At 36.8% G+C, this 24,700-nt stretch overlaps 2 protein-coding genes across 2 annotated transcripts in view; one reads left to right on the top strand and one right to left on the bottom strand.

The window, feature by feature from the left end:
- Positions 1–816, top strand: part of LOC143461722 (sorbitol dehydrogenase-like) — a 4,736-nt gene extending 3,920 nt beyond the window's left edge. Inside the window, exon 7 of the mRNA XM_076959561.1 lies at positions 600–816. Coding sequence (XP_076815676.1) covers positions 600–756 — 157 coding nt within the window. The 3' untranslated portion in view covers positions 757–816. The remainder of the gene's footprint in view (positions 1–599) is intronic.
- LOC143461718 (rho GTPase-activating protein 5-like) lies at positions 740–24,700 on the bottom strand. Its single transcript, XM_076959555.1, has 28 exons — positions 22,147–24,700; positions 20,932–21,099; positions 19,703–19,828; positions 19,007–19,165; positions 17,582–17,833; positions 17,000–17,171; positions 16,539–16,731; positions 15,107–15,335; positions 13,533–13,637; positions 13,246–13,370; positions 12,824–13,094; positions 12,464–12,621; positions 12,078–12,204; positions 11,393–11,651; positions 10,976–11,238; positions 10,568–10,827; positions 10,209–10,326; positions 9,704–9,869; positions 9,502–9,569; positions 9,199–9,327; positions 8,738–8,931; positions 8,346–8,568; positions 7,635–7,805; positions 4,353–4,539; positions 3,905–3,982; positions 2,875–3,012; positions 1,998–2,103; positions 740–1,735 (listed from the first exon to the last, which is right to left on the bottom strand). Exons 1-28 carry the CDS (start codon positions 22,210–22,212, stop codon positions 1,546–1,548), a joined length of 4,701 nt encoding a protein of 1,566 aa, XP_076815670.1. The 5' UTR covers positions 22,213–24,700; the 3' UTR covers positions 740–1,545.

The following is a 24,700-nucleotide window of genomic DNA, read 5'->3' as shown; positions in this document are numbered from 1 at the left end:
TTCCAGGTGACAAATGACCCTAAATTGCTGAATGCGGTCGCTTTGACGTAATTAGAAAAGGAAATACTAGACCTGATTGTTGTCAACGATGCCAAATATTGCGTCACTATTGGGTACTGCTTTTTACCTACGCCTGCATGGTCTGCTGTAAGTGTAGCAGGAATTGGATGATTTTAACTGGTAAACTTTAAAAATATCATGCATAATAATCATTAATCCGTAATGCAAGTTACATTTTAAGCTAAGAAAGGGGAAATGTAGAATTTTGTCCATAAACTTAAGATTTTGGTGCCGCACTTTTTGTTGTCGGAAAACTGGTTTTGGTAACAAATTGCAGACTAATATAAAAAACTTTGGACGATGCCCGCTCCGACATTTAATGTCGTCCAAAATGCTGACTTGCCAACTAGACTTAAGCATTTTATCCGCAATTTCTAGCCAAAAGCACGCGATGTTTAGTCGCCAAACGAGTGGCAATTTTTGGCCATCCATAACAGTCGTGGTGTTACACAATACAGTGTAGGTTGTAATGCTTTTACAATGACTGGCTAGCTGCAACCAAATATACCAGTTTTTGTTAATTTTCATCTTTCATTCAGGTATCCAGAAGCGATTAGGTTGGTGTCTTCGGGAGCGATTGACGTCACTAAATTAATCACACATCGGTTCGAGCTGGAAACTGCAGACGACGCGTTCAGGACAGCTTCTGATCCCAAGTCCGAAGCGATAAAAATCATGATTAAGTGCGGTGTTTAGTTTATTTCAACTACGATGGCGGTAGAACTAATAATAAATGTGCGGCGCAGATCAAACAAACCTTCGGTAGGTAAATTGCATTGGAATACAGGCTAAACTTGAATTACTATGACTCACAATATAATCGCAACACACGAGAAAGGAGCGAAGGCGAATTTTTAAACAACTGAAATAAATCAACAGCACTTGGTTAAGATTGGGTGAGAATTAGTAAACACAACGTCATCAGCCGGACTAAAATGGCTGGTTGCTCTTTCAGATGTAGTAGTACTCGACTATAGTGTCTCTCATATGGAGTTTTCAGAGGCCACAAAAATATAAAAAAATGAAAGAAAAAAGGCAAAATATTGTTAGCAAGTTAGCGCAAGCGTCCTACAACTGACAATACTTTTGTCTTCGGTGACCGACTTCATTTCACTCAACGTAAGAAAATTAGAGAGACTGAGCGAGGAAAGTGAGAGATTGCACACAAGAAACTTTTCCAGTGACACTACTGCCCGCTTCGCTGTAGCGAGATCAATAAAGCACCTGATTTTTTTGAGTATCAAAATTTTTACAAATTAATCAATTTGCTTAAGACTGAAAATGCGCAGGAAACATAATTAGTAATTTAATTGATTCCGTTATACTAGCTTATTGGAAAAGACAAGCGGGGTAGGCCAGGAAATCGTGGAACTGTAGCGTCACTTCAGCACGAACGCTATTAACACACCCCCGCTAAGTGAAATGGCGTTTCGCATTAGCATGCCAGCTTGCAACAGACGAAACCATTTTCCATTGGGGGTGACTTCACACCTCCTGTTGCCCGTAGAATATAAACCCACATTGCACAATGCAGGTGGTCAGGACGTCTTTAAAACAAGTCTTCATTGGCACGCCGTTCGAGTAGGGATCCAGTTCGGGCCGGAATAGGGTATTTCCCCAACATATAGCAAGATTGTCGGCGGTCATTTTGTTTTCGGCGGAATAATCACTAACCCTGAGATGAAAAACAATTTGCCTTCATAAAAATCTTAGTTTTAAAACTTAAAACAGAAATAAAACAATGACGTATAAAAACAGCAATGCTAACGACTGAATGACCATTCTTATAAATAATAAGCCTTCACCGAGCCACATTACAGAAAAATTTAAAGCAATTTGCGTTTTTAAATTAAAACAAACATTGATTCAAGTGAAAAAGATGAATTGGCGGCAGGCCATCCCGATAACATAGCTTTAGCAAGAACAAAACAGCTTACTTCTTTAAGTGGGTGCAGATAAACTTAAACGTGGAATAATTTGAGTATGGCAGTTTCCTCACCACCCCACGGACAGCCATGTTTCGGAGAGACTGGTCGGGCATATCTGCGTAAAGACAAAATAATTTAAAAATTTCAAAACCTTCGAAGTAGAAAGAACATTATTTACGAACAAAGTTTCCGAAAAGGCTTGCTTGGAGTTTGAAATTTACTGCACTGTACTCTAACAATAGTGCCGTGATCTATGCAAGGAAATACAGCCTATTAAGACGTCATCAGCACAATGCACTTAATCAGCCCAACGCAGCACTGGCATGGATTTGCGTAGGCGCGATTACGACGTGGTCCGCAACAAAGCATTGTGTTAGAATGGATGACATCAAATTACACAACTACAATGGCCTCTTGTCTGTTGGTGTGCCATTTGCATTTTCTAAGTTGCCCTTTGCTCCATGTAAATTGGCATAAACACATCAGGTATTACACTCAAGATTGTTTGAAAACATAGCAAGGGGTTATTAGACTGCAAGGTTGCCAAATGATTAAAGGGAATAAAAAAATTGTAAGCTTGGCCGAATTACTCTGGAAATTTATTGCTTAAAAACTTTGCTGCAGGTTTCTAATTTAGCTAAAACCTGGCGGAGTTACAAGTTCATTCCAAACTGAACATGGTGCTGGTGTGTTTGGTAGACCTGTTATGACCAAATACCTGTCACGTATAAATCTACTTGAAAAATACTGTTGCTTAAAACAAAGCAAGTTAAAATGCAAACCCTGCAGGCAACGCCGCTTGTAGTCAGGGCTAAGTGCAAAACCAGTCCTAATTGAAAAGAAATTTTATCACTTTAGTTTTAAACTTGACAGAAAAGCAACTTACGAATTGCATCTTCAAAGTCATCATGTAGGTTGGATGGTATCAATGATTCTGGAAGGTTCTTATGACTGAAGAACCAGGTCAAGCAACCGGCCACAGTGTGTACAGAGGCATCTGATGACTGCAGATCGTAGCTGTTGTCTGAAAATCACAAACTTTTTGATAAAAAGCAAGTTTCCTCAAAAATATTAAGTCAAGATGAATATCTTTTTGTCACCTATAACCAATGTAATACTTTCGGGCATGAATTGCAAGCTAAGTTAAGCCACATTTACATTCTAATAAAAAATTTCAAACAATCGGAGTGTGCTTGTACCATATTGGTACATTCACAAATGTACTTCAAAACAATTAAAATGTGACGTTTGCCATAAGCTTGTACATGAAGCAAACACAATGTCTACATGTGCATGGTCGTGCATGTATTTGGGGAAATTAGCTTTCCGGCCAATTTTGAGTTAAAACTGTTCATGTTTCAATCACGACTCAGACTCGAGTTGTAGCAAACCAATGACTTAAAATAATAATTAACATTTGTTTTGGACAAGAAATGGCGAATAGGTTGTCCATGACGCAATTCTGGAATGACAAATTAATGCACAACCAACCTATCATTTCCTTTCCGATACAGTGTTTGAAAGGCGACATTTCTCAACTTTACACCAATGAAATAAAGCCAGTTTGATGCTTATATAAATCTGCCAGATATTATTTCCATACGATGGAAGAGTGTCAATTACTACCATTGTTAAAATTCGCATTAAAGGCAAATGTTAAGCTGGTACTTAATGAATTTGTGGGGTTCAAAACGTTTGAAAGCTGAGTCTAAGTCAGTGGGAAATTTTAAATAAGAGCATTGGCCATCAAATAATAGGAACTCTATCACGAGCACCATTTCAATAACCGGTCTGCGTGTGCTGAATGAACAACCACTAACTTAATGGCAGCACTATGTATTGTTGTGACTAGCAAATATCACAGCTACTATGGCATATTATAATTGTAGTCGTAAGTTGTTTGACAGACATGGTACCTTCATCGAATTTCTTTATGATCATTTCTCTCTCCTTGGCATTGGCTGGTATCCTGTACAGGCCTTCGGTTTGAATGCCTGCAATATACACATGAGCTAGTGTCAGTTGGACTGGCCATTTTCGGCATGCTACGGCAAGTTAGGTGGACAAAGAGATTCATAATTTCTGTGAGATGATGCAAGTGGCAATACAATGAATCACAGACCGACTTTGTGTTGCTCAGTGCTTCTAAATAAAAGACTTCCTTATAGGAATATATTAAGCTGCATTGATCCACACAATCCTTACGTCTCACTGACAGTTCTAAATATTTTTTGACACTGGCTGTAAGTATGTGACTGCAAAGAGGAACCAATCATTCTAGGGACGTATGTGTGCTAGTTAATGGATAAAGCTGCAAAACTAAAATACAGTGCAACACCAGAAAGATCTGAACTTTCATCGTACCATTGTCTTCGATAAATCGCACGCATCTTTCAGGAAACAAAGGAACCATGTGATTTAAGCTTTGTACGATGTTATCAAGGGGTTTGTTGAAGTAATCCGAGAGAGTGTGTTTGTTGCCGGTGGCGATAGTCATGGGGCGAGGATGCTTCGTCTTCACATCCTTCGTTTTATTCTTCTGCTCCTTGTCCTTTAAAGCAAAAAAATTTGAAATAATAAGAGCCCTGGGTTGTCATACGGGTCCTTGTATTAATGCTAAAGTTGGAATGATGCAAGAAATGTAAAACGTAAAACGACAATATCAACGCAACTCTATCAACTTAAAGTTGGAATAGGCCGAGCCAGTGGTTCCCAAGTTTTTTCTACTTGCGGGCCCCTGACTGCAATAATTCTTTTCTTAAGGATCACCACCAGGTAAAGCATAACACGCGAAACACCTGCACTACCTAAACCCCAGGTTGAAAACCACAGTTTTAAACTGTGAATTTCATGAATTTAACGTGCCAGCTGCATGATTTGGCCGTTTAGTTCGATTTTATTCAGCAATATTGCCAAAAATATATACTTAATTGTTAGAAACATTTTAAATATATCAAAATTATTGACAAATTTTTTATCTTTAGACTGCTACTTCTTCTGTAGTGGAGTTGCCTATTTCCAAAAAAATGAAAGTAATAAACGAAATAAAACCAACAAAGATATGAAAGGAAAGTACAGTAGCTTTTTAAAGAAAACAGTAGCTTAGTTCATAATTTTGATCAACTGATCTTTGATAACACAAATACAAATACAGTTATCATAAAAATATTGATAATGAAAAGTTAATAAGCCTATAGCGGTGTCAATAATGCATTTAACTAAATATCAGTATGTAGTTTTGCTCGTTTATTCATGTGCACTCTAATGCATTTGAGGAATAATGGTCAAACACTTACTGACCATTTATATAATCATCACCTTGTAAGTCATAAATGATTGCACAACAAAAATCTTTGATATATTACATAAAGGAGAACTACGCCTCCATAACACATTTACAAAAGTGATATTAGTGAGCTTATAAAATCCAAATGTGTTTGATTTTGAAAAATGTCAAAATTAAGGAACTCAAGTATGGCACAAACCTGTATTATGAGATAATTAATCAACAACTGCACATGTCGTTGCTCATTAATATTATGCATAGAGGTCTGAAGCATGTCTAGCATTTATGCTGTTTATCAAAAGAGCAACAAGATGTTTACATTAAAATGAAACAAAAAGCAAGTATTTACATTAAAACTTTTGTCTGAAAAAGAAAATCTTGTTACTAGGCAAAGCCATATCATCCTGGAAACTTGCTCTGAGCAAGTATTTTCAATTGTAAACAAAAGCAACACAGAAAACTAACTATTAATAAAAGATAACTAAAATCTAATTGGTTTCTGTGGATACTGCTAACAAACATTTAGCCTCATCCTCTTCCCTAACCTGACTTAGCACTTTATATAGCACTTATATAGCACCTTTTACTAAGCTTTTTGTGAATGTACAATGTAACGGCCTTGAAAAAGGAAGTTCTATAACAGTGCATGAAAATCACAGTGTAGATTTCCTTTCATGTGGCTGCTGCTTACCAAATATACTGTGCTGGATGATACATTAACTGTCATCTATATATTGTAACTTCCATTTACTGAAAATCCTTGCAAGTTTGACTGCTTAATCTACCACACAACATCTGGCAATAAATCTGTACGGCAGAGCATCTGGAGAACAATGATCAAATGTTTAGCCTGAACAACATACCCAGTACAAAGTAAGGAAGTAGTTGCGAGTATGATTTCCACGCACGCATTTATGCAATAGCCAGATAAGAAGAAACACGTCGGTTTTTATCGCCTTCCATTACGTCATCTGCTTTCACCTCGAAACAAAAACGCACGTATTCGATGCTTGGAGCCTGACTTGCGTAGAAATTCAACACACACTGGTGACATCATGCAGGGCAAGTAATGAGGTCACAGTGACAATGCTTATACCTGAGACAGGAATTTCGAGGAAGTGTTGATTTGAGAATGACAGGAGAACACACTTATGAATATTTAATGTCATTCCAACGTATCGTCAATCTGTTTAAAGCGCTCAGTAAATTCTAAGATTCTTTTTTTCAACCATTACAACGACGTTTAAATATTGCATTAAACATAACATATGGAAAACATTAAGGCGACTCAATTAAATGCAATTTGAATAATTTTTATAAGGGCAAATGCACTGTAATGTATGGACTTGGTTAAATTTCAGTTGCAAGTTAGAACTTTTACAGAAAAGACTTTTAAAAGTTCAAATTGCTCACCTAGCTGCTGGTATCTCTTCTTAAATATAAGCTTATCTTATTTCTCCTCACTGTATACAATTTAACAAATCTCTGACAGATCTATGTCTACTTCTTGTAAACATCAATAAATTCTAACCCCACACAAGGTTTGCGCTAACAAATTTTTAGACATAAGATATCTACTGCTAAACATATCAGAGCTTTCCAAGAATCTGTACGTGTTGATATTCGTTAAATTACAATGTGTTAATGGGCACCTTTGATTACTTTCCCTTACAGAAACGACTCTAGCAAAATGCTAGCACCTAATAATGACTTGTTTCTGGTACAGCAATAAAATGTGACAACTAAAAAAGAAACTCTATTACAATTGATCTCGTCAGTATAATAGCTTCCTTTTGCAAAATATCATTTATTTTTGTCGACAGTATTACCAGAGTGGATTAGATAAAAGAAAAAATCAATACCCATAAAATCGCAGTAAGGTATATTCCCTTTCCCAACCAAAAAAGGAGATTCACTTGAAAGTAAGGAACATTTATGATATAATAAAAGATATTTTTTTAATTTCTTTAGAGCATTAGTCAACAAGTGCTATGTGTCTACATGTAAATTACACAATTAACCACATATCAGATGTGGATGGCTGCCGACTAAATTTTAAGTGAAATTAACTGTATACCGCATAATCCTTGCGAACTATACTATACTATACTATACTATACTATTTGTATAAAAGAACTAATGGTAAACACAGAAACCTTAAAATCATACAACCATTCAAAGTAGTTGAACAAAAAGTATAAAAAAATATACTTTTGAACATATCATGAAGAACAGGTTTTACTCACAGTGAGCATCTCCTACACAGAGATAATAAGTAATGGCAGTCATTAATAAGATAAAATTGATCCAAGTCGACAAGAGGATCACAAAAGTGATGAGGAAAGATGTGAAAGACTTGCCTTGTTCTTCTCCTTCTTTTCTTTCCTCTTCCCATCTTCGTCTTTGTTCTTCTTGTTAAATCTTCCCTCCTTTGGAGTCCGATCGGCTCCGATTGTGAACATCGCCGGGACGGTGCTGCTAGGATGCAGGAGATCCTCCTGACTTGACGTGAATGCCTTCTTGGTAAGGAACTAGAAACACGGGAAGCATGGTCAGATTGTAAGAGGCAAAGATGTTGTTTTCTTGAGAATATTACATACAAAAATGTTACGTAGTTTTCATGCAGGTTTATTTTGACTGGTGGTGGTTGTGATGTGTGTGAATGCAAAAGATCTAACACATCAGTTATGGCTAGGACATTAACATGACTGTAGTTGCATTTCTGTTGTTTCTTAAAACTCGTTGCTTTTGGCAGTTAAACCTTTCAGCAATGTATTTTGTAATTTCTGGACTAAAAGATTCGATGATGATGTATATGCTGGGGCTAAACACTCCTGTTTAGTGTTCTCACCATTAAAGGATAAAAATTGTATTTTGTAGAGATTTTTCTCGTTAAATTTAAACGTAACTTCATATTTTCCACATACTAATTATTTAAATGCAACCAAAATCTATGTTCTAATTTATCTATCTTCTATCTATTTAATTATCAATGTGTTACCATGACGACACGACCTCTGCATTTATTACATGGTCACACAATACTGGTTGTCGTTGCAGCATATACTTACAGCTCCATCGACATCAGATTTTCCTACTCCAGGACCAGAAAGTAGATCAGCGGTAGAATGTCGCATCGACCTCAATGTGGGAGGAGTGTGGGAACTTGTTGGCGTGCTGTCAATGTCAACGCTTTTTAATGGCAGTCGCTTTCCGTTTCTGTGTGGACCTGGCCTATGTCTAGAACCTGAACCCTCACGAACTGTTGCTGAGCCTCTGAATAATGGAGTTGTCCTGAAAAATCAAACAAAAAAACTTCCATAACACACAAAATAGCTGGTATTATGTGCTGCGGTGTGAGCAAAATGGTTTGTTTGAATAAATTAAAAGGTTTCAACTTGTTCATAAAATTAGTTTAAGAAATCAATACAAAGAAAATTAAATATGCTCAAGAAAATGCCACCTTTGTTCATGCAGAACTTTCATCCCATTAGCAGTGGTAACTGTAATGGCCGATGGTCTTTCTGGTAAGTCATTCTGCAGGGGTAAGACACGAATCGCCCCAGCACGGCTTGGGTCAGTTGAAGAGGGTGGCTGGACCTGCATGTACGGCGGATCGGTTGGGTGACGTTGAAAGACATCGGGAAGGTGACCACCCTACGAAATGTTACATGTTCTTGCGTTAAAATGACTGCAAAATTGCGGCAGTAAACGAATTAAATTGGATGTCTCGTTAATGCAAAAAAAAAAATAAGCAGAACAAAATTGATCTTTCAGATTTCAGTGATTGCAATCAAATCAAGTCAATTAGTTTCAATCAAATCAATTTTAATCTGTTATGTAATAACAGGATATTTTAGAATTAAAATTAGCAATAATCATTGCAAAAAAAAACAATTATCGTAGTAATCACTAATCACAAACCGGTTTTCTAATAACAGCGGCAACTTTGCTAATCAAATCAGGATTCAACTTTCCCGGCACGTGACCAGCACTTGGGTAAAGATGACTAGTCTGTGCTGGCGGTTTGCTGTTGTCAAAATATTCTCGCTCCTGTTTAAATGACACCTTGTAACTAAGTGATCCGTGCGCTACATTGTAACTGATGCTTGATGAAATCGCTCATACAACAAAAATGTCTTCTCTCAAAGTATATGTTCAGCAGAAAACAAAAAGAGCGGCGCAAAAATTTTTGCAGAAGTTGTAAAATTATATTTCTATTATTACCTCGTTATCAAGTAGACCGGCAGTTGGACTTGTGCTCGGAGTGTCAGGTCTATACTCATCACTGCCAGCTAAATAAAGCAAAGATTATTTGTTAACATGGATGAAAAGTAAACGCACAATCTGAGTATCACCACCTCGCCCACAGATAATGGATTAATCTTTATAGAAATTCCGACTCCAATCATAATTAAACTGATCTTACTTGACCAAGTGGATGCAGGAGTAGTATGTCCGGCATCTGACAGACCCGGTTCACTGTAGCTGCTCTGCGACGAGATGTTGAAGCGAAGAGTGGATGGTGGCGTGATGGATGCGCGGTCGATGCGTGGAATGTCGTACTTTGTGGCGAGTTGTTCGGTGCTGCCTGACTGTGAGTTAAATATGAGGTCAACTAAGCTGAAGGAAAACTTAACAACAATGGAGGATGTTGAGCTTTTTGTTGCGGTAATGTTCTAGTATTCTACTATGTGGGAATAGGTAACCATACCCGCACCAGAATAAACCCACTACACAAGATACAGCTGATCAAAAGAAAAACTTGTTGATAACTTTGAATTTTTTTGGTTAGTTTGAACAATCATATCAAACAAAATGGAAAAAATGGTCACAAACTATTAGTTAAAATTCTTATTACGGAGTTAGAGTTATTTCGACTTTGGGATTAAGGGAGAGATCCTAGTTAGCATATTACCCACACTTTCAGCTACCTTCTTTTCAGGCATTTTATTATTAAGACTTGTCCGGGGTGTCGGGGTGGGTGTGGGACCCCGCGAATCGGTCGCATCGTCAGATTTTGCGTCTTCTTCAACAACCACTCGATTTATTCTGATAAAAACACAATTACTAGTTAACTGATCATCTGCAAGATTAATTCTTACAATACTCGACAAACATGATTTGATCAGATACCGTAAGTCATCAGACTACTATATTGCGATCAACCAGCAAGACAAACAAAAGTCACAATTAATTGTTGATACCGATCTTATCCATTCTGCTCGACTTGATTTACCTTTCCTAATCCGGAAAACCAGCAATCAAACAGCAACAACGCAACATTTTCTACCTGTGAATTGCCTCTGTATCTTCTATATGATCCCACGCGTCTCTGAAGAACGTGCTGTAGACTTCGGTTTGACGACGGTGTCGTGACGATGCGCTCACAAACTTTGCCCGTAACTTATCGGCCAGCGTGTTGCCATCCACCACCAATTGGCGGGCAGTGTTGTCTTGTTTGAAGAATGCTGCCGCAGCAGGTCGGTCGTCATTAGGTGAGACGCACAAGAGCAGTAGAGGGTAGGAACTGGCTGTATTGGTGGCAAATACCTGAAAATAATAACAAACCTACAAGTTGAAGCACATGTCTAATATGGGGTCAATTTTAAACAACCGATACCTAGACTACGTTTAAAAACAAGCTCATAGCGCTAACAAAAAAGAAGTCACTCGTAGCAAGAAAATACAGTTCCTTTACCTTCAGGATGGAGAAGGAACTCTTGAGTACGGTGTCATATACCAGGATGAAGCCGTGCACGGGATTGCCGCTGCTGAGAATGTTCCTCGCGCACTGATATGACGTGAGAGTGACTGAGATCCTGCGTCTTTGTGTTCCCAAATACGTCTCCACAACAACCGTGTCTTCTGTTTCCTCCTCATCGCCTTCTGGAGGTCCGGGATCACAGAATGATGTATGATTGAGAAGAGGAGAAAGTGCAACTTCTGCCGTCTTGAAATCATCTATTTGGGTTGATAGGAATAATGCAACATGAATTTAAACGTTTGCAAGCTAATATCCTTTGACTAACAAGATAATTTAATACTTTTAATATTAACATGAACTATTGTAACATATATAACTAAAACAGTGTTGATTAATTAACACAGCACAAACCTTTCCTTGTGCACATCACGATCCTGAGATCAGCAGGACCAGGGCCTCTTTCATTTTCTGCAGGTTGATCCGGATCAATGAAACTATTTCTTCCACTTCCTGCTCTCTCGTTGATGCCTTTGATGAGAGACTTCATCGCCAGTTTTATCTGGGACTCGTGGAAGCGGCGGTTGTAGTTGTATTCGGGAGCAAGGACATCGATGAACGGACATCCGATGCGGGAAGCGAGTCGCTCTCCTGCATCTCGAAGTTTGTGAACCTTGGTGAGGAATATTTATACGTTGGCTTCAATGGTTGCAATATTTCATTTGCAATAAATCTTCAAAAAAAGCTTTAACCAAAAGCAAGGTAGATATCATATTTGGAAAGATATTCTCCACACTGTATCAACATATTTATATCACATTTTGATATTATGCAAGTGACTTATTAACTATTTATATAGCAATATCTTATTTGTTTAAAACAGCGTTTTAAAATCTATAAAATAAAACTGAAACTTATGGAGAATGGATGACCTTGAAAATGGAACTTATATATAGATGTTTAATTTGAAAATGTGCACGAAAATGTTGACCATCTATCCTCCTAAATATAATTCAGCCTACGTCTAGTCAGCGAAAGAATGCGGAAATTTTGCAACTTTTTAACTTATCATGTATGAAGCATCGTTCAGAGCCAGTACCTCTTTCTGCGACGTAGAGTAGCTGGCAAGCAGTATTGACACAGGCAGACCCTGAAATGGAGGCAAAGGCGAGTCTGGAGATTCGTTGCTGGTCACCACCGTCTTCTCCAAACTTGTCTCAATGTAACTGAGCATAGATGACATCAAGTTAAACTAGTTACCGTTAATTTTCGGTGTTGTTAACAAGGTGGCACAAAATCTGTCAATATTACGCATCCTACGTCATTAGATAATCACCTTTCTCAATTGATAGATTTTACAAACAAGCGTCGTAAGTAACGATATACGCAAACGCAAAGTCATCCACAAAATTTACGTTGTAAAGTTTACAAAGATAATACAAGTACTCATTACAAGTTGATCTGGCTAATTTCAAGATGACTAACTTCAAAGACTCTATGGATGAATAGACAGCAATACACCCGTGTGGAGAAAACGAAGAAGTTTCAAATGAATTGACCGGCAATGTCACGTCACCGTCCACACTGCGTAGTCTCAACTGGTGTATACAACCATCCAGCGTGTATTCGTCTGATGAATGGACCTGTATGACATCACAATGCTTGTCATGCTAGGCAAAAATTTGAAAATTCTAACGTTACGGTTTACTTTTTAAGAATTCTTACTTTAACTGTGATGTGATAATATATTAAGCAATCAGATTATGACAAAACTTAAACATGGTTTCAAAAATGATCCCATTATAGAAAGATGTGTTTTTGAAATACACATACACAGAAACTCACAGTTATCTCGTTTGCTAGTTCTCGGGAGAGGCCGTTAGCTCCGAGAAGAACCACGTTGAGAGTTTCCGAGTCTGGTTTTAACTGCCAGCGAAGAGAAGGAGAAGACAGCTTGTTATTAGGGAGCTCTTGCGACAGCCGAGCTCGCTGGGACTTGAGAGCTTCGGCAAGACATTTTGCTCCCCAGTTGTCAGTAGGAGGGTACAAAGCCTCTGTTATGTGGCGAGTCAAAATCTCTTCCTTTTCCTTCTGCAGTAACGCCATTGAAACGTATCTATTGAGAAAGAGTTGCAGATTTGTAGAGAGACTTTGGCTTAAGTCGACATACTCAGAGTTATCCATAAGGTGACTTAGGACTTTGAGATCAACTTATGTACAGTTTTTCAGATATAAATATGTTGTTTACTTGAAACTCTATACGATACCTTGGGTCACTTTTCAATGCATCGTGTAGTTCCATGTGAGTTGCATTTCTGCTGCTGACAAAAATTTCAGATTTCTCGTACAAAAGTTCCTGGAAGTCCTCTTTGGCCTTTTCTACAATCTCGACCTAAATTAAGGGAAAGTCGTGTGATTTCGTTAAGCTTTGTCACCTTCAGCTGAACTAAACTGCTTTGTGGACTTTTAGCTCTGCAATATCTAACAGCCGACAACCACACTTACACCCTAACCTACGACCTGATCAAGAAAAAGCATATATCGTTCAGGCTACCTGATGCTGTTCGTAAATCGTAGATAACTCTGTTTCACTGAGTTCTGAGACTGAATCGTCCTTGAAGAATTTCACCACATCACCCCACTCTCTGCCTGGTGTAACCTGAAAATGAAAGTAGATGTTATAATCTATACCTGATAGAGTAAACAAAATAAACGAAAACTAAAGTAAACAGAACAAATAAAACACACAATGTTCAACACAGGCGTGCTTTTACCACTTGGAGTAACGTTTTGTCAAACTTGGACATAACTTACTTCAAAGTAATTGCTTTAATGCACTAGTTTCATGAAATACAAACAAAAACACATTTTGTGACATTATTGATGAAAACTAAATTATGAGTATCAGTAACAAAACAAAAAAAAACATTCACAAAAATAATAATATACACTAACGGGAAATCTATAGAATAAACTACAACGTCTGTTGAAATTAAAACTATCTGAAGTACTGACATGCTAGCTTAAATAATGTAATTTCATGCTGCTAGTTGCTAAGCTTGCAACGAAAAACCATATTCTTGTAAATATGAATCATTGTGCATTAAATTTAATACTGTAAATACGACAAGAGGAAATAGTGTCATATTGACATGACATCACAGTTTAACAGAGAACTGTTGACAACAAAATGAAACGGTAAGTTAAAGGCATTAAAAGGACTTGAACAAACTGACTGTTCCAACAAAACCGCAACTTAACATGACGTCATGGTTATGATGCAATTTAGCAAACATTGCATGGAAAGGCATCACAGCATGCTGTTGGCATTTTCATTTTCAAATAAAACTAAAATAAAAGAACACATTCCAAACTGAAAGAACAGAGAGTGATAAAGATGTATTTTGACAACCACATACCTCTTGCGAGAGAGAAAGTTAGAAAAAAGTCATTGCCTACAAGACATACATACAGCTTTGGTTAATCAATATGGTAAAGAGCAAATTTACAGCTGGAAAATGATGTTGCAGCAGAATTAGAAAAACTGCGTTAGTTTTGCCATTTTCGCAATTTCTTTAACCACTGAAATCATTTGAGCAACTGTATGAAAATAACATGGCAGCCAGCCCTTAAACACGTCGGATTTCATGCAAGTGGAATGATTTGGAAAGTTAAAAATGACGTGGATTGCTGAGGAAAGCATCTTTGGTTTAATGTGTACATATGCAAAAATTTAGTGTTGTCTGCAGAAGGACGAGGAAAATAAGCAAGTTTGATAAAAGAACATCTCAAGTCTCAGCCCTTCAACACGCGAGTCGAACTTGGCTTAGAAATGGAACAGTAAAAGTTTTGATAGGAATCATCCAGTCGGAGAGAAACTGTTATGTTGAGTTTTTTTTATATGGGTCAGGAATGGAAACGACGATTTTAGATGCTATTTAAAACAGTAAAGTAACGTTCTAAATGAAACACATTAACCAGGCAATTTTCTATGGCATAAAATATTGATACATTTCATTGCTTCATATACATGTAGCATAACTAGCAAGATACGTTGCTTACTCAAGTATGATAGAGTTGAAGCATGCAAAAGGAAATTATTTTGACGGCAAACCAGGCAAAACCCACCTGGCCCGACTGTGTCAGCATCTCCCTGAAGTTTAACTTGGTTTCGGATTTGCGTTGCTTTGCTTCCAGATCCTGACGATGGAAGAGAAAGTGTCTCTCCGCATCCACTGTCAACAACAGCTCATACGGAATCCTACGATCATCCATTGACGAGATGTGTGGGTGTTCGTACCACGGAGTCGTTTCGTCATTTGACACACTTGCTGTATAGTCAAGGGTGATGATCCAGCTGCAAAGAGGGTAAAAAAATATTGCGACGATTGTAGTGAGGGGTAAAAACAAAATTACCCTGTCTGCCTGGTAACGGGTATATTTTTCCGACAGGGTCATTCCATGGCTGGTGATACAGGCATGAAACCCACCCTCTCAGATTTCCACTGCTGTTATAAAGTTGTTATTGTTTGTTTGTTTGTTATTGTGTATGTTGTTCTAGAGTAGATTCTGCATACAGGAATGCAGAAACTATTGAAATGGGGCCAGCGGTTCCAGAGTTACCCTGTCCTGCCTGTATCATTAGCGGTGGAATGACCCGATATTGACACAAGTACAAGACACATTCAGCTTAAAAATATGCATTTTTGTACAACACAACAAACATGCAGTGACACTGACAACTTGAGGGCTAAAAGCACATTCAAAAAAGTATAAATAATTAATTAATCATTTTATTGAGGAAAAGTTACGTTTTTCTGACTTTTCAAAATGTGCAATTGTTTAAAATATATTTGCTATTGCTCTCAAAATTGATCAGTTTCTTTCATTGTGAACAGGAGAAAATTTTGCTTCGAAGTAAACATTGCAAGCTGTTAATTACACTTTCAATGCTTTCCTCACAGGTGAGTTCAGTACAATTGTACACTATTCAACGTAAAGTTGTAAGTTGACGATCTTGAGAATGACGCAACTCAGATACAGGCATACAGCCTCCTTCGTCTTAAGCTGATTATGTCCGTTTGATCATAAATCTGTTTGATTTTGACCTGGCATTATAACACTACATAACTTCGACTATTACGTCAAAATGTAATTTTTAACATGTTTTTATGTCTATGCGCAGTGCTATACAAATAACTATGTTAATGTTTGCATGCAGATGCAACCTAGCGGTACTTTCTGACATGGCAGGAAATTTTTAGCACAGGAATTGCTTGTAATGGCAAATTTTTTAAGGTTTGTTTAAGTCAAAGTTACCCTGTTCCGAGTAGACGCGAAGAACACGGTTAGCTAGGTTTAGATGAAATATTAAGCTTGCAATCGCACTATTTCATTGTCGTTTAACGCAGAAATATTATAAACAAAGAATATTATAAGGAATGGCTTCACAAGGGATTATTTTATGATACTGCTGTTTCTGTCAAGACCAAAAATGTCAAATATAGAAATCCTTGAAACTTTTGGGACAGAAATCAGTTATTTTTTGACTGGTCCTTACTTGTTATATTCTGCCGTCTGTGCCATTGCTTGTAAGGTCTCATTCCATGTTTGCCGGACCCTTGACAGGTCAGGTAGTATTATTTTCAGCGCACGTGGCAGGAAGCGAAGAAATTCACACTGCAGATTGAGCCGGTATTCGTCACGTAAATAATTGACGTGTTTACGAAAGATCTTGGAAGCGGCATTCTTGCCTGTTCATTAGAAACATAAATGATTAACTAATCGAAACCATCAACAGTGTATACTGTAATATGCACATTACATGAAGTAAATACAACTCTACAATGACTAACAGCATGGACAGCTTTTCAATTTACAAGTAATTAACAAGTAACTTAAATCAATCAAAAACACCTGGAATTAATGGATCATGTCTTCTGTGTTGCATGCAATACAAGATTTTTATGGTATTAACTTATTAATTAAGTTATTTCAGTGCTTAGCAAAACAAAGGATTACCTTCAAGATCGACGTAGTGCAAGTAAGCGGTTTTATCTTCGAGATTCTTGCGAGTGTTCGTCCATGACTCGTGATAGTCACTGACCATGCTTTCCAGGAGGCTCTCCAGCTGTTCCTTGGCATCCTTGAGGAATGCTTTTCTTTCTTGTGCTGCCTCCTCAAAGGAAATGATCTGGAAAATATAAGGAGAGATGGAAAAGTTGGGAAAGGGTGTTAAAACTTGAAGAAAATGCAAATAAAAATACAGCAATACATGTTACCGCAAGACTTAACAAGCCTCATGGGTTTGTCAACATATAAATCAGTTAAATCTCCTATGCAAATAATTATAAACTTTATAAAGGAAGTGATTTTAATCCAAGCAAACAGTCAAAGATGACAGAGCTTTAAATAATTCCTAAAAGGACCGGGTATTTATTAAACAAAGTATTACTGATGGTGATACAAGTGTAAATAAGAGTGATGCGTAAAAATGTCTTTTCCATTTATTTAACATTATTATTAGCACGTCAGCTTATCCAAATACTTCTTGCGCAATACAAATAATTAGTTTCCATGTGAGATTAAAAAGTGAAAATATACCTTCAGAGACTTTGACCGAGTCTTATCGATCAGTTGTGCTAATATCAGAAATGCCAATGTTACGTTGATGTTTTCCGAAGCCGACGTTTCAACCACCGACAAACCACTGCTTCGTTTCCCGCCGACACTCGCAGCAAATTTTACTCCCTCTTGTATGAAAGCAGGCACCCCTTCATCACATTTTGTCAATGCCAACAGCACCGGTTTCTTCGTCTTGGCAAGATAGTGATGGCAGTTCTGGACAAACCTGACCTAAAAATAACACATTGTGATCTTAGCCTTTGTGGCCGAATCTGTTCAATCCCAATCCGATGTCTAAGCGTTTTTATTTCACAAAACAACAGCGTTATGACCAGTTACCATAATATTTCTTTCTATAAATATTATTAGCAATATTTTACCAATGATATTAAATAGCTCATTTGACAAAACAAGATGTGATCGAAATGTTTCCTACAGTCAAGCAAACATAGCAAGTGCAATAAATATGTGGATAGATTTCAATATTCCGCTGTAAGACATCACATCACCAGTGAAAAGAAAGCTGATCCTACAAATGTCCGGTTTCCAAGTCACTTAATGATGATGGCATAGCACTACACAAATGCTCCCAAAAAACATAATTTCACCCCATGAAAAATGGAAATAAGTTTTAACAACTGACACCTGTCACCAAAACCTCCCACTGAGTAAGCTTGTAGGGAGGCACAGCAATTTGTTTGTTACATGTACGTGAATAGCTGTGGTTACAAAATCCGATTGTGGCATATAACAAGTGTGTAATTTGCGTTTCTTACACTTAAAAGTCACTTGGATCCGGTTAAAGTGAAAAGTTTTCAACAGTGCACATCTGCTAGCCTTCTTAAGGCAGTTGGCTATAAGGGTTTAATTTAAATATATATATACTGCCTTAATATATAGTTTGCAATTATGCTGGGTGATTTCTTTATTGTTCATGCTTCCTTTTCAGACATTCCATTTATCTATATCAAAAGCCATTCAAGGGATTATGTATCACATTACTCTTTACAAAGTAATGACGGGCTAAGATATATTTACACTGGAATTATCCCACTACACTGACATGAGACAGCAGCACAAACATTAAAAGTTGTTGAATGTTCGAAAATTTTTGGATAATTTTGTAAGTTTGGGCGACAATATTAAATAAAAATTGTTTGATTGGAATTATTGTAAAAAAGTTTGGATTATTTCAGCTTTGGGACTATGGTAGGAACCCAACAAAAACAAGTGAAGGACTTTTCCACACAATTGCACAGTATGTGGTAAGTGATGAACCAAAAGCATTCACTCTTTTACACCATAATCAAATCAGCATAATATATTTCGCTCAACCTGTTATGCTAGGACTGCATGAAAAAAGTGCTAGTTACTTTGCAGCTAGGTTTAATTTAAGAGTTGTACCTGATCATCAATTGTTCTGTTGGTTACAAGGCTGACGTCAAAACAAAGAATAAAACCGTCGATTGTAATTTTTCCGTCTGGCATTAACTTTGACTCAAATTCAGACTCCACGCCGACTTGATCAGTGCAAATGTACATGAGCTTTTCTGCTGATGAAATCTGTAAAAAAGTGGGTCAACTGATAAATTTGTTCAAGTGGCAGCATTAAAAAATCAAAGACTGGATGGTAAAAAGTGGAGTTGGTGATGGATTTGCAGTAATGAGAAAATTCACAATGACACCTTTACAGACAAATTTCCTTTTCAAGTGGCAAATTGTTTACGTTTGTTACATTAAAAGGAACCTGATAAGTGAAAAAAACGAAATGTGGTACAATTTGGCATTATCCACTGACACTGCTAGTCAAGTAGCTAACCAATTAATCATTGCAGATCAAGTTACGATAATAAACTATGCGGGTGGTTAGAGTAAGAACTGGACAGACAGTGTTTACACAGGGTGACGTCTAGACAATCAGATATGTGTTGCTCATAACAATGCAGGTAACATGGTAAGTGAAAAGAAATCTTCTCTTCGGTAATAGTGCGAAAGCTGCTTCACATTTTCACATTGTTCTAAACTAGCTAAAGTTTGTTGTGTACAAGAAGTTATATAGAAATTACTCATGTTCCGTGTTATCTATATCATGTTGGTCACCTTTGTCTGTGCGCATCTTTTGCAGTACAGTTGGTTAGAAGATGACCTGTGGGGCTGGTAGGATTGATCGTCGATGAATTCAGTTTGTTCGATGATGTTGAATTTGTAGTCAAGCCCATTGTCATCCTAAAATCACGAAAGATGGTGAAAAGAGATGCTTTGATTACATAATGCCCACGTATGCCCGGGTGAGTTGCAATTTAGCTTTCTGACAGAGAAGTGCTATCGAAAAAGTATTTTCTCCTGTGTTTATCAGACAAGTTTATAGTGCCTTGGTAGGCAGTTATTTTCACAGACATCAGCATTTTCAACAACAAACTTCTGTAAGTGGATGATCTGGTTTTATGAGATACTGGTGATGACACAATTTTGACATTTATGCATAATAATTAATTATTACCAGTTGCCACTTTCTACAGAGAGTGAGTATTATTTTGTTATTTTAATGAAAATTTTGTGAGCATCAAATTTGAAACATACCAAAGTATGTTGGTGTTACCTTTGCGCACAAATTTAATATAATGCTCTAAAAGAAATTTTTGTTCACCAGAATAACGGGGTGCTACAAGAATTAACATTGTATGAAAAGTAATAATAAATATTATATACTATTGCTTATGAGCAGTAGCAATTTATATGATTTATGTGAAGAACACAAAAATAAGTCTTGTAATTGTCTGTCAGCATTAATAAAGTGTAAAGTCCAAATGGTTTTTCAGATTTAGCAGAAAGTGACAAGTTGCAAATACTGTAAAAAGGGCTTATTTATGTCAGACACAAAACCAATCACTTTTCAAATCCCCATGGAAATCAATAAGTAAACAGATGATAAACGTCTGAAGGGGGTGTTTGATTACAGTTTCCCCATGAGTTTGCTATGATTCATCACTTTATATAAAATTAGAAAGTGATCCACTCCATGTTCTTGACTTAACAATGCTTAAAGCCGCAACAATGGAACAAAATAAATAAAGATAGAATGCTTGGGCAAGGATTTGACACATACAGTACAGCATGCTTCCTCATACATTGTTTATTAAGTGAAAACATGTACGTGTTATAATATCCTGCATACATGATAAACAATGTAAAAATCATTGTGAACATATCGCCTTGTAATCTGATTGGAAATGAGTAAAGCACATTTACTGAGAAAACTGTGACACAACGACCTGATATGACCTTTAGGTGGACGAAAAAATTTAATCACCACTTATGATGAAGATTACCTGTTTCGTTACTTCTCCCCAATAGAGAAAATGATCATTGTTGACAACCCTACCGCCAAAGTCTGATTGGCTGAGAACAGAAGTGTGGTCAGGATAGTAAGCATCAGCCTCTTCGCGAACAAACCGATTACACAAACACGATTTACCAACTCCACTTGTGCCTTTGATCTAAATTTGATTATAAATAAGTTAATCGTGATAATTAATAATCATAAGAGACTGACCTGTGCAATCTGAGAAATTAAATTATGACCAAGATGAAGGTACTTTGAAAGAAAGAGCAATTTTTTTTTCCAGCAAACAACTATGTACAGAGCATGGGAGCTTTGAGTTCAAAATACGTATGCAATGATTTGATAAACAATATTAATAATTGTCATCACAACCCACCAGACATAAACAAAAAAGTAACGCAAGAAAATCTATATATGTACATATACTTGTACTGCTAATGGAAGTAACAGGGTGTTTCTTGATTGAAGATATTGAAGAACTGTACCATACGATATACTGTACTACTATACACATATTGTATGCATATGTAGCTTACATATACTTCGTAGTTGATACTCCTCGTATCAACGTCAAGGTACTGGTGTATATATAACCTTGTGTCATAGTTTTAGAAAACCTTGTATTGACATATTCACTTTAAATGCCTGTTTTATATCATATTATTTGAGAAATTTCGCATTATAATTGAATAACAATAACATGCTGATAATTAAATATTGGCTTTCCAAACATAAAATTACAATTAGGCCAATAACAAAGCCAAGATTAAGTTTGTCTTTCGCCTCTGTCATTGAAAAACTTCCCACAGCACAGAGATTGCAATTTTAAATGTTGTCAGGTGCATTATTTACTTCAAATTAGAATGAAAGATTGGATTATATAAGGAGTGCACAAAACTCAATATTTTTTTATTAATTACTCGATTAATGCAAGCTGCATCATAAGAGCTAGATCAGCAAATATGATGTGGTCATTAAATAGCTATCTACAGTACTTGTTGGTAACTATTGCAATTACACAATAGAATAGAATAACGGGCATTTTCCAAAAGAATATTTGATGTACAATGCATGACATGAAAAAACACAACTATTACCTTGAATACATCCTTAATATACAATAGGCACTCCCTGTGCTTAAAGCAATAAAATCAACTTGCAAAATAAACAACGGGAAAGAAAAGGTATATACTGTCCTCACCTGCTCTGTACCGGCTAAACCAATAACAGCAATGTTGAAAACCGATTTTCTTTTCTCCTTTGACATGGTTTATATTAGAAGACAAAAATTCACACAAATATTGTTAACATTTTCGTAGCAAAATGTTTTAAAGGATTGTGTCAGGCAAACTGTACCATTCATTAACAGAATTGTCCAACCTACAAGTTTACAAAAGCAAGAGAACAAAGTTAAAGTTTCATTTTAAACTTGTGCAAAAACAATAAGCTAAGCAGTATTGAATGTTGTTGCTACTGTAACTTGTTACAGCAGAACGACTATGCACTTATATGAAAATTAATAACATTTAAATAATCACAAAATTTGTTTGCTTGGCTTCCTGAAAAAATATATATTCCTGTGAAATTTAATAAAAACTTTTCTTAAATGGAGAAATTTTATGCACTTGACATAGCAACAACAATTAGAAATAATGAAGAGTAAGCACAAATAGAGGATATACCATTAGCAACTATTCAAATTAAGTGAACCCGTATAATTTAGTAGCACAGGTAATGAGCCGAGAAAAAAGTACAGTTCTCTTGTACTTTCTGCACTCCTACATGACAGCATTAAGGCCTCAATGGGAAAGTTATAATCTAATAATTCCTCAATACTTGATCCTAATATGGAAGTGCAAAAGTAAAGTTAGATTCAAGCAGAAGCTATTATGAATTACAACCATTTAAAACATGAACTTATTTTGTTTGAGAGGTCGTTGGAGTTCCAAAAAGCTCAACTTCCAAAGCAAAGTTACCAAAAAAAAACATAACAAAAAGTCAATTAATCTGTTCCCAGAATCCCAAAAATATTACAGTCAATTCCTCTTCACACAATTTAGGTCATAAAAGCTTAGGTAAAGGAATTAATTGTTGTATAACATTATCAACACTGTACACAACTTTAAAAATAAATCAGAAAGAAACTGGTGATTCAAGATTTCATTTTGATTTTCAATGAAAATATACTTCGTCAATAGGGTTGGGTATACACATTTTATAGTTGAATCTTTTCAAGTTTCAAGAAAAAATTTTACTTGTAATGTTGTATGGCAGACTGTTGTCAAAACAATGTTTGGATTTCAACATGCTTGACTTAACAAGCATTCAGATAGTGGGATATCACTGTCAGACTGTGTCCAAGATATTACTGTGGCAGTTCATGTTCATAAACCAGGCTGGAAAGCACAACACTTTTTGAAGAGATCTTGGGGATGGCCAAATGCAGAGTGCATTACGTGCATTTCGCCGTCAACACTAGCCAACTAGCAAAACAAAAAGCTCTTGTTTTCGGTGGTAAATATGTGATCTCTGAAAAGGAAATGCTGAACCCGGCACAATCTTGAAAATCTTGATGGTGCCGTTGCCATGGTTTCCACCATGGTCCATGACAAAATAAAGTGTGGCTGTGTGCCAAACCATTCATATTCATGTTCCAGATTGTAAAGTTCAAAGCTGTTTTAGGCTGAGAAATCCCCTGACTGACTGATCTTTACACCCATTCACTGTACTGCAAAGTATGGTAGTTTGCATCGAGATCTCGGGGTGGTGCAAAAGCAAAATTCCAGTGTGCAACGTGACTTGTGGCCCAAGCACATCTGGCTTTTGCTGTGCGTAGGAAAAGCGGAAAAAACCTTAGCAAAAAGTGTATTACCTGCACAAACAAGATTCATTAACGTGCATAGCAAACTTTGTTATCTTCATATTGATTCAGGCTATAATAAATAAATAAAAACTGTTTAAAAAACTTGTTTAAAATTGAGGCATCAGTGTATGCCATCACGCAAAAATTTGCGTCTTTGCACGCACGATTTCTCACTGAAAACTGTTCTTCTTTTCGTTTCCATGCAGTCAAACAAAACAGCAAACTCTCAAATCAGAAATCTGGCTTTACCTCTCCACTTGCGACTTGCTTTAACAATTTATCTAGCCTAAGGCCGGACTGCAGCGTATGACCGCTTTCAGCAAGATCTTGGGTGCACCAAAACTAGTAAGTATAGGTAGTGTGTAAAGATCCTCAGACTCAATTAGGTGCGCAATCACTAAGTAATGTACACAGTTTGACTTATTCCATCATCAAATCAATTGAAAATTGAGTGCACTGAAGTTCTGTCCAAGTCATTATTGCATTAAGTGCAAAATAACGCACCTTAAGTGCGGTACCGTACTAAAGCTCATGAAAAGCACTATTGAGCGCACCTATAAGATGCAAAACTCTGTAGTCTGGGCCTTAGGTTAGGCTAAATTCAAAAACTGAAAACGTCGTTGTTATACCGTTTTCGCTTTAACTCGGGTAAATCTGATCTGCATCATACTCATAGTAATACAGTGCACGATAACTGCTATGTCTAGCCTTATAGCCTAATAATTGAGTTGAATATTAATATAGACTAAACAATTAGGCAGGTCTGGTGTAGAAGTGCACAACCAAAAGACGTAAAAATTTCAGTAGCCGGGGTCTAGTATATACAAATGCATCCTCTGGTTGTGCACTGTGCACACAAAGGCCTAGCCTAAATAAAAAGCTACGGTACCGG

Source organism: Clavelina lepadiformis, chromosome 6 (assembly GCF_947623445.1).
Source record: "Clavelina lepadiformis chromosome 6, kaClaLepa1.1, whole genome shotgun sequence".
Taxonomy (NCBI): domain Eukaryota; kingdom Metazoa; phylum Chordata; class Ascidiacea; order Aplousobranchia; family Clavelinidae; genus Clavelina; species Clavelina lepadiformis.
The sequence above is the reverse complement of the archived record's forward strand: the minus strand, read 5'-3'. Positions and strand labels throughout refer to the sequence as shown.

What these genes read in the sequence shown, in the direction of transcription:
- LOC143461718 (XM_076959555.1), bottom strand. Translation starts at nt 22,212, where the DNA reads ATGTCAAAGGAGAAAAGAAAATCGGTTTTCAACATTGCTGTTATTGGT. An exon ending in GGGGAGAAGTAACGAAACAG is followed by an intron (nt 19,829 to 20,931) that starts GTAATCTTCATC and finishes TCGTGATTTTAG; the next exon opens with GATGACAATGGGCTTGACTA. An exon ending in CTCGGTCAAAGTCTCTGAAG is followed by an intron (nt 17,172 to 17,581) that starts GTATATTTTCAC and finishes TATATTTTCCAG; the next exon opens with ATCATTTCCTTTGAGGAGGC.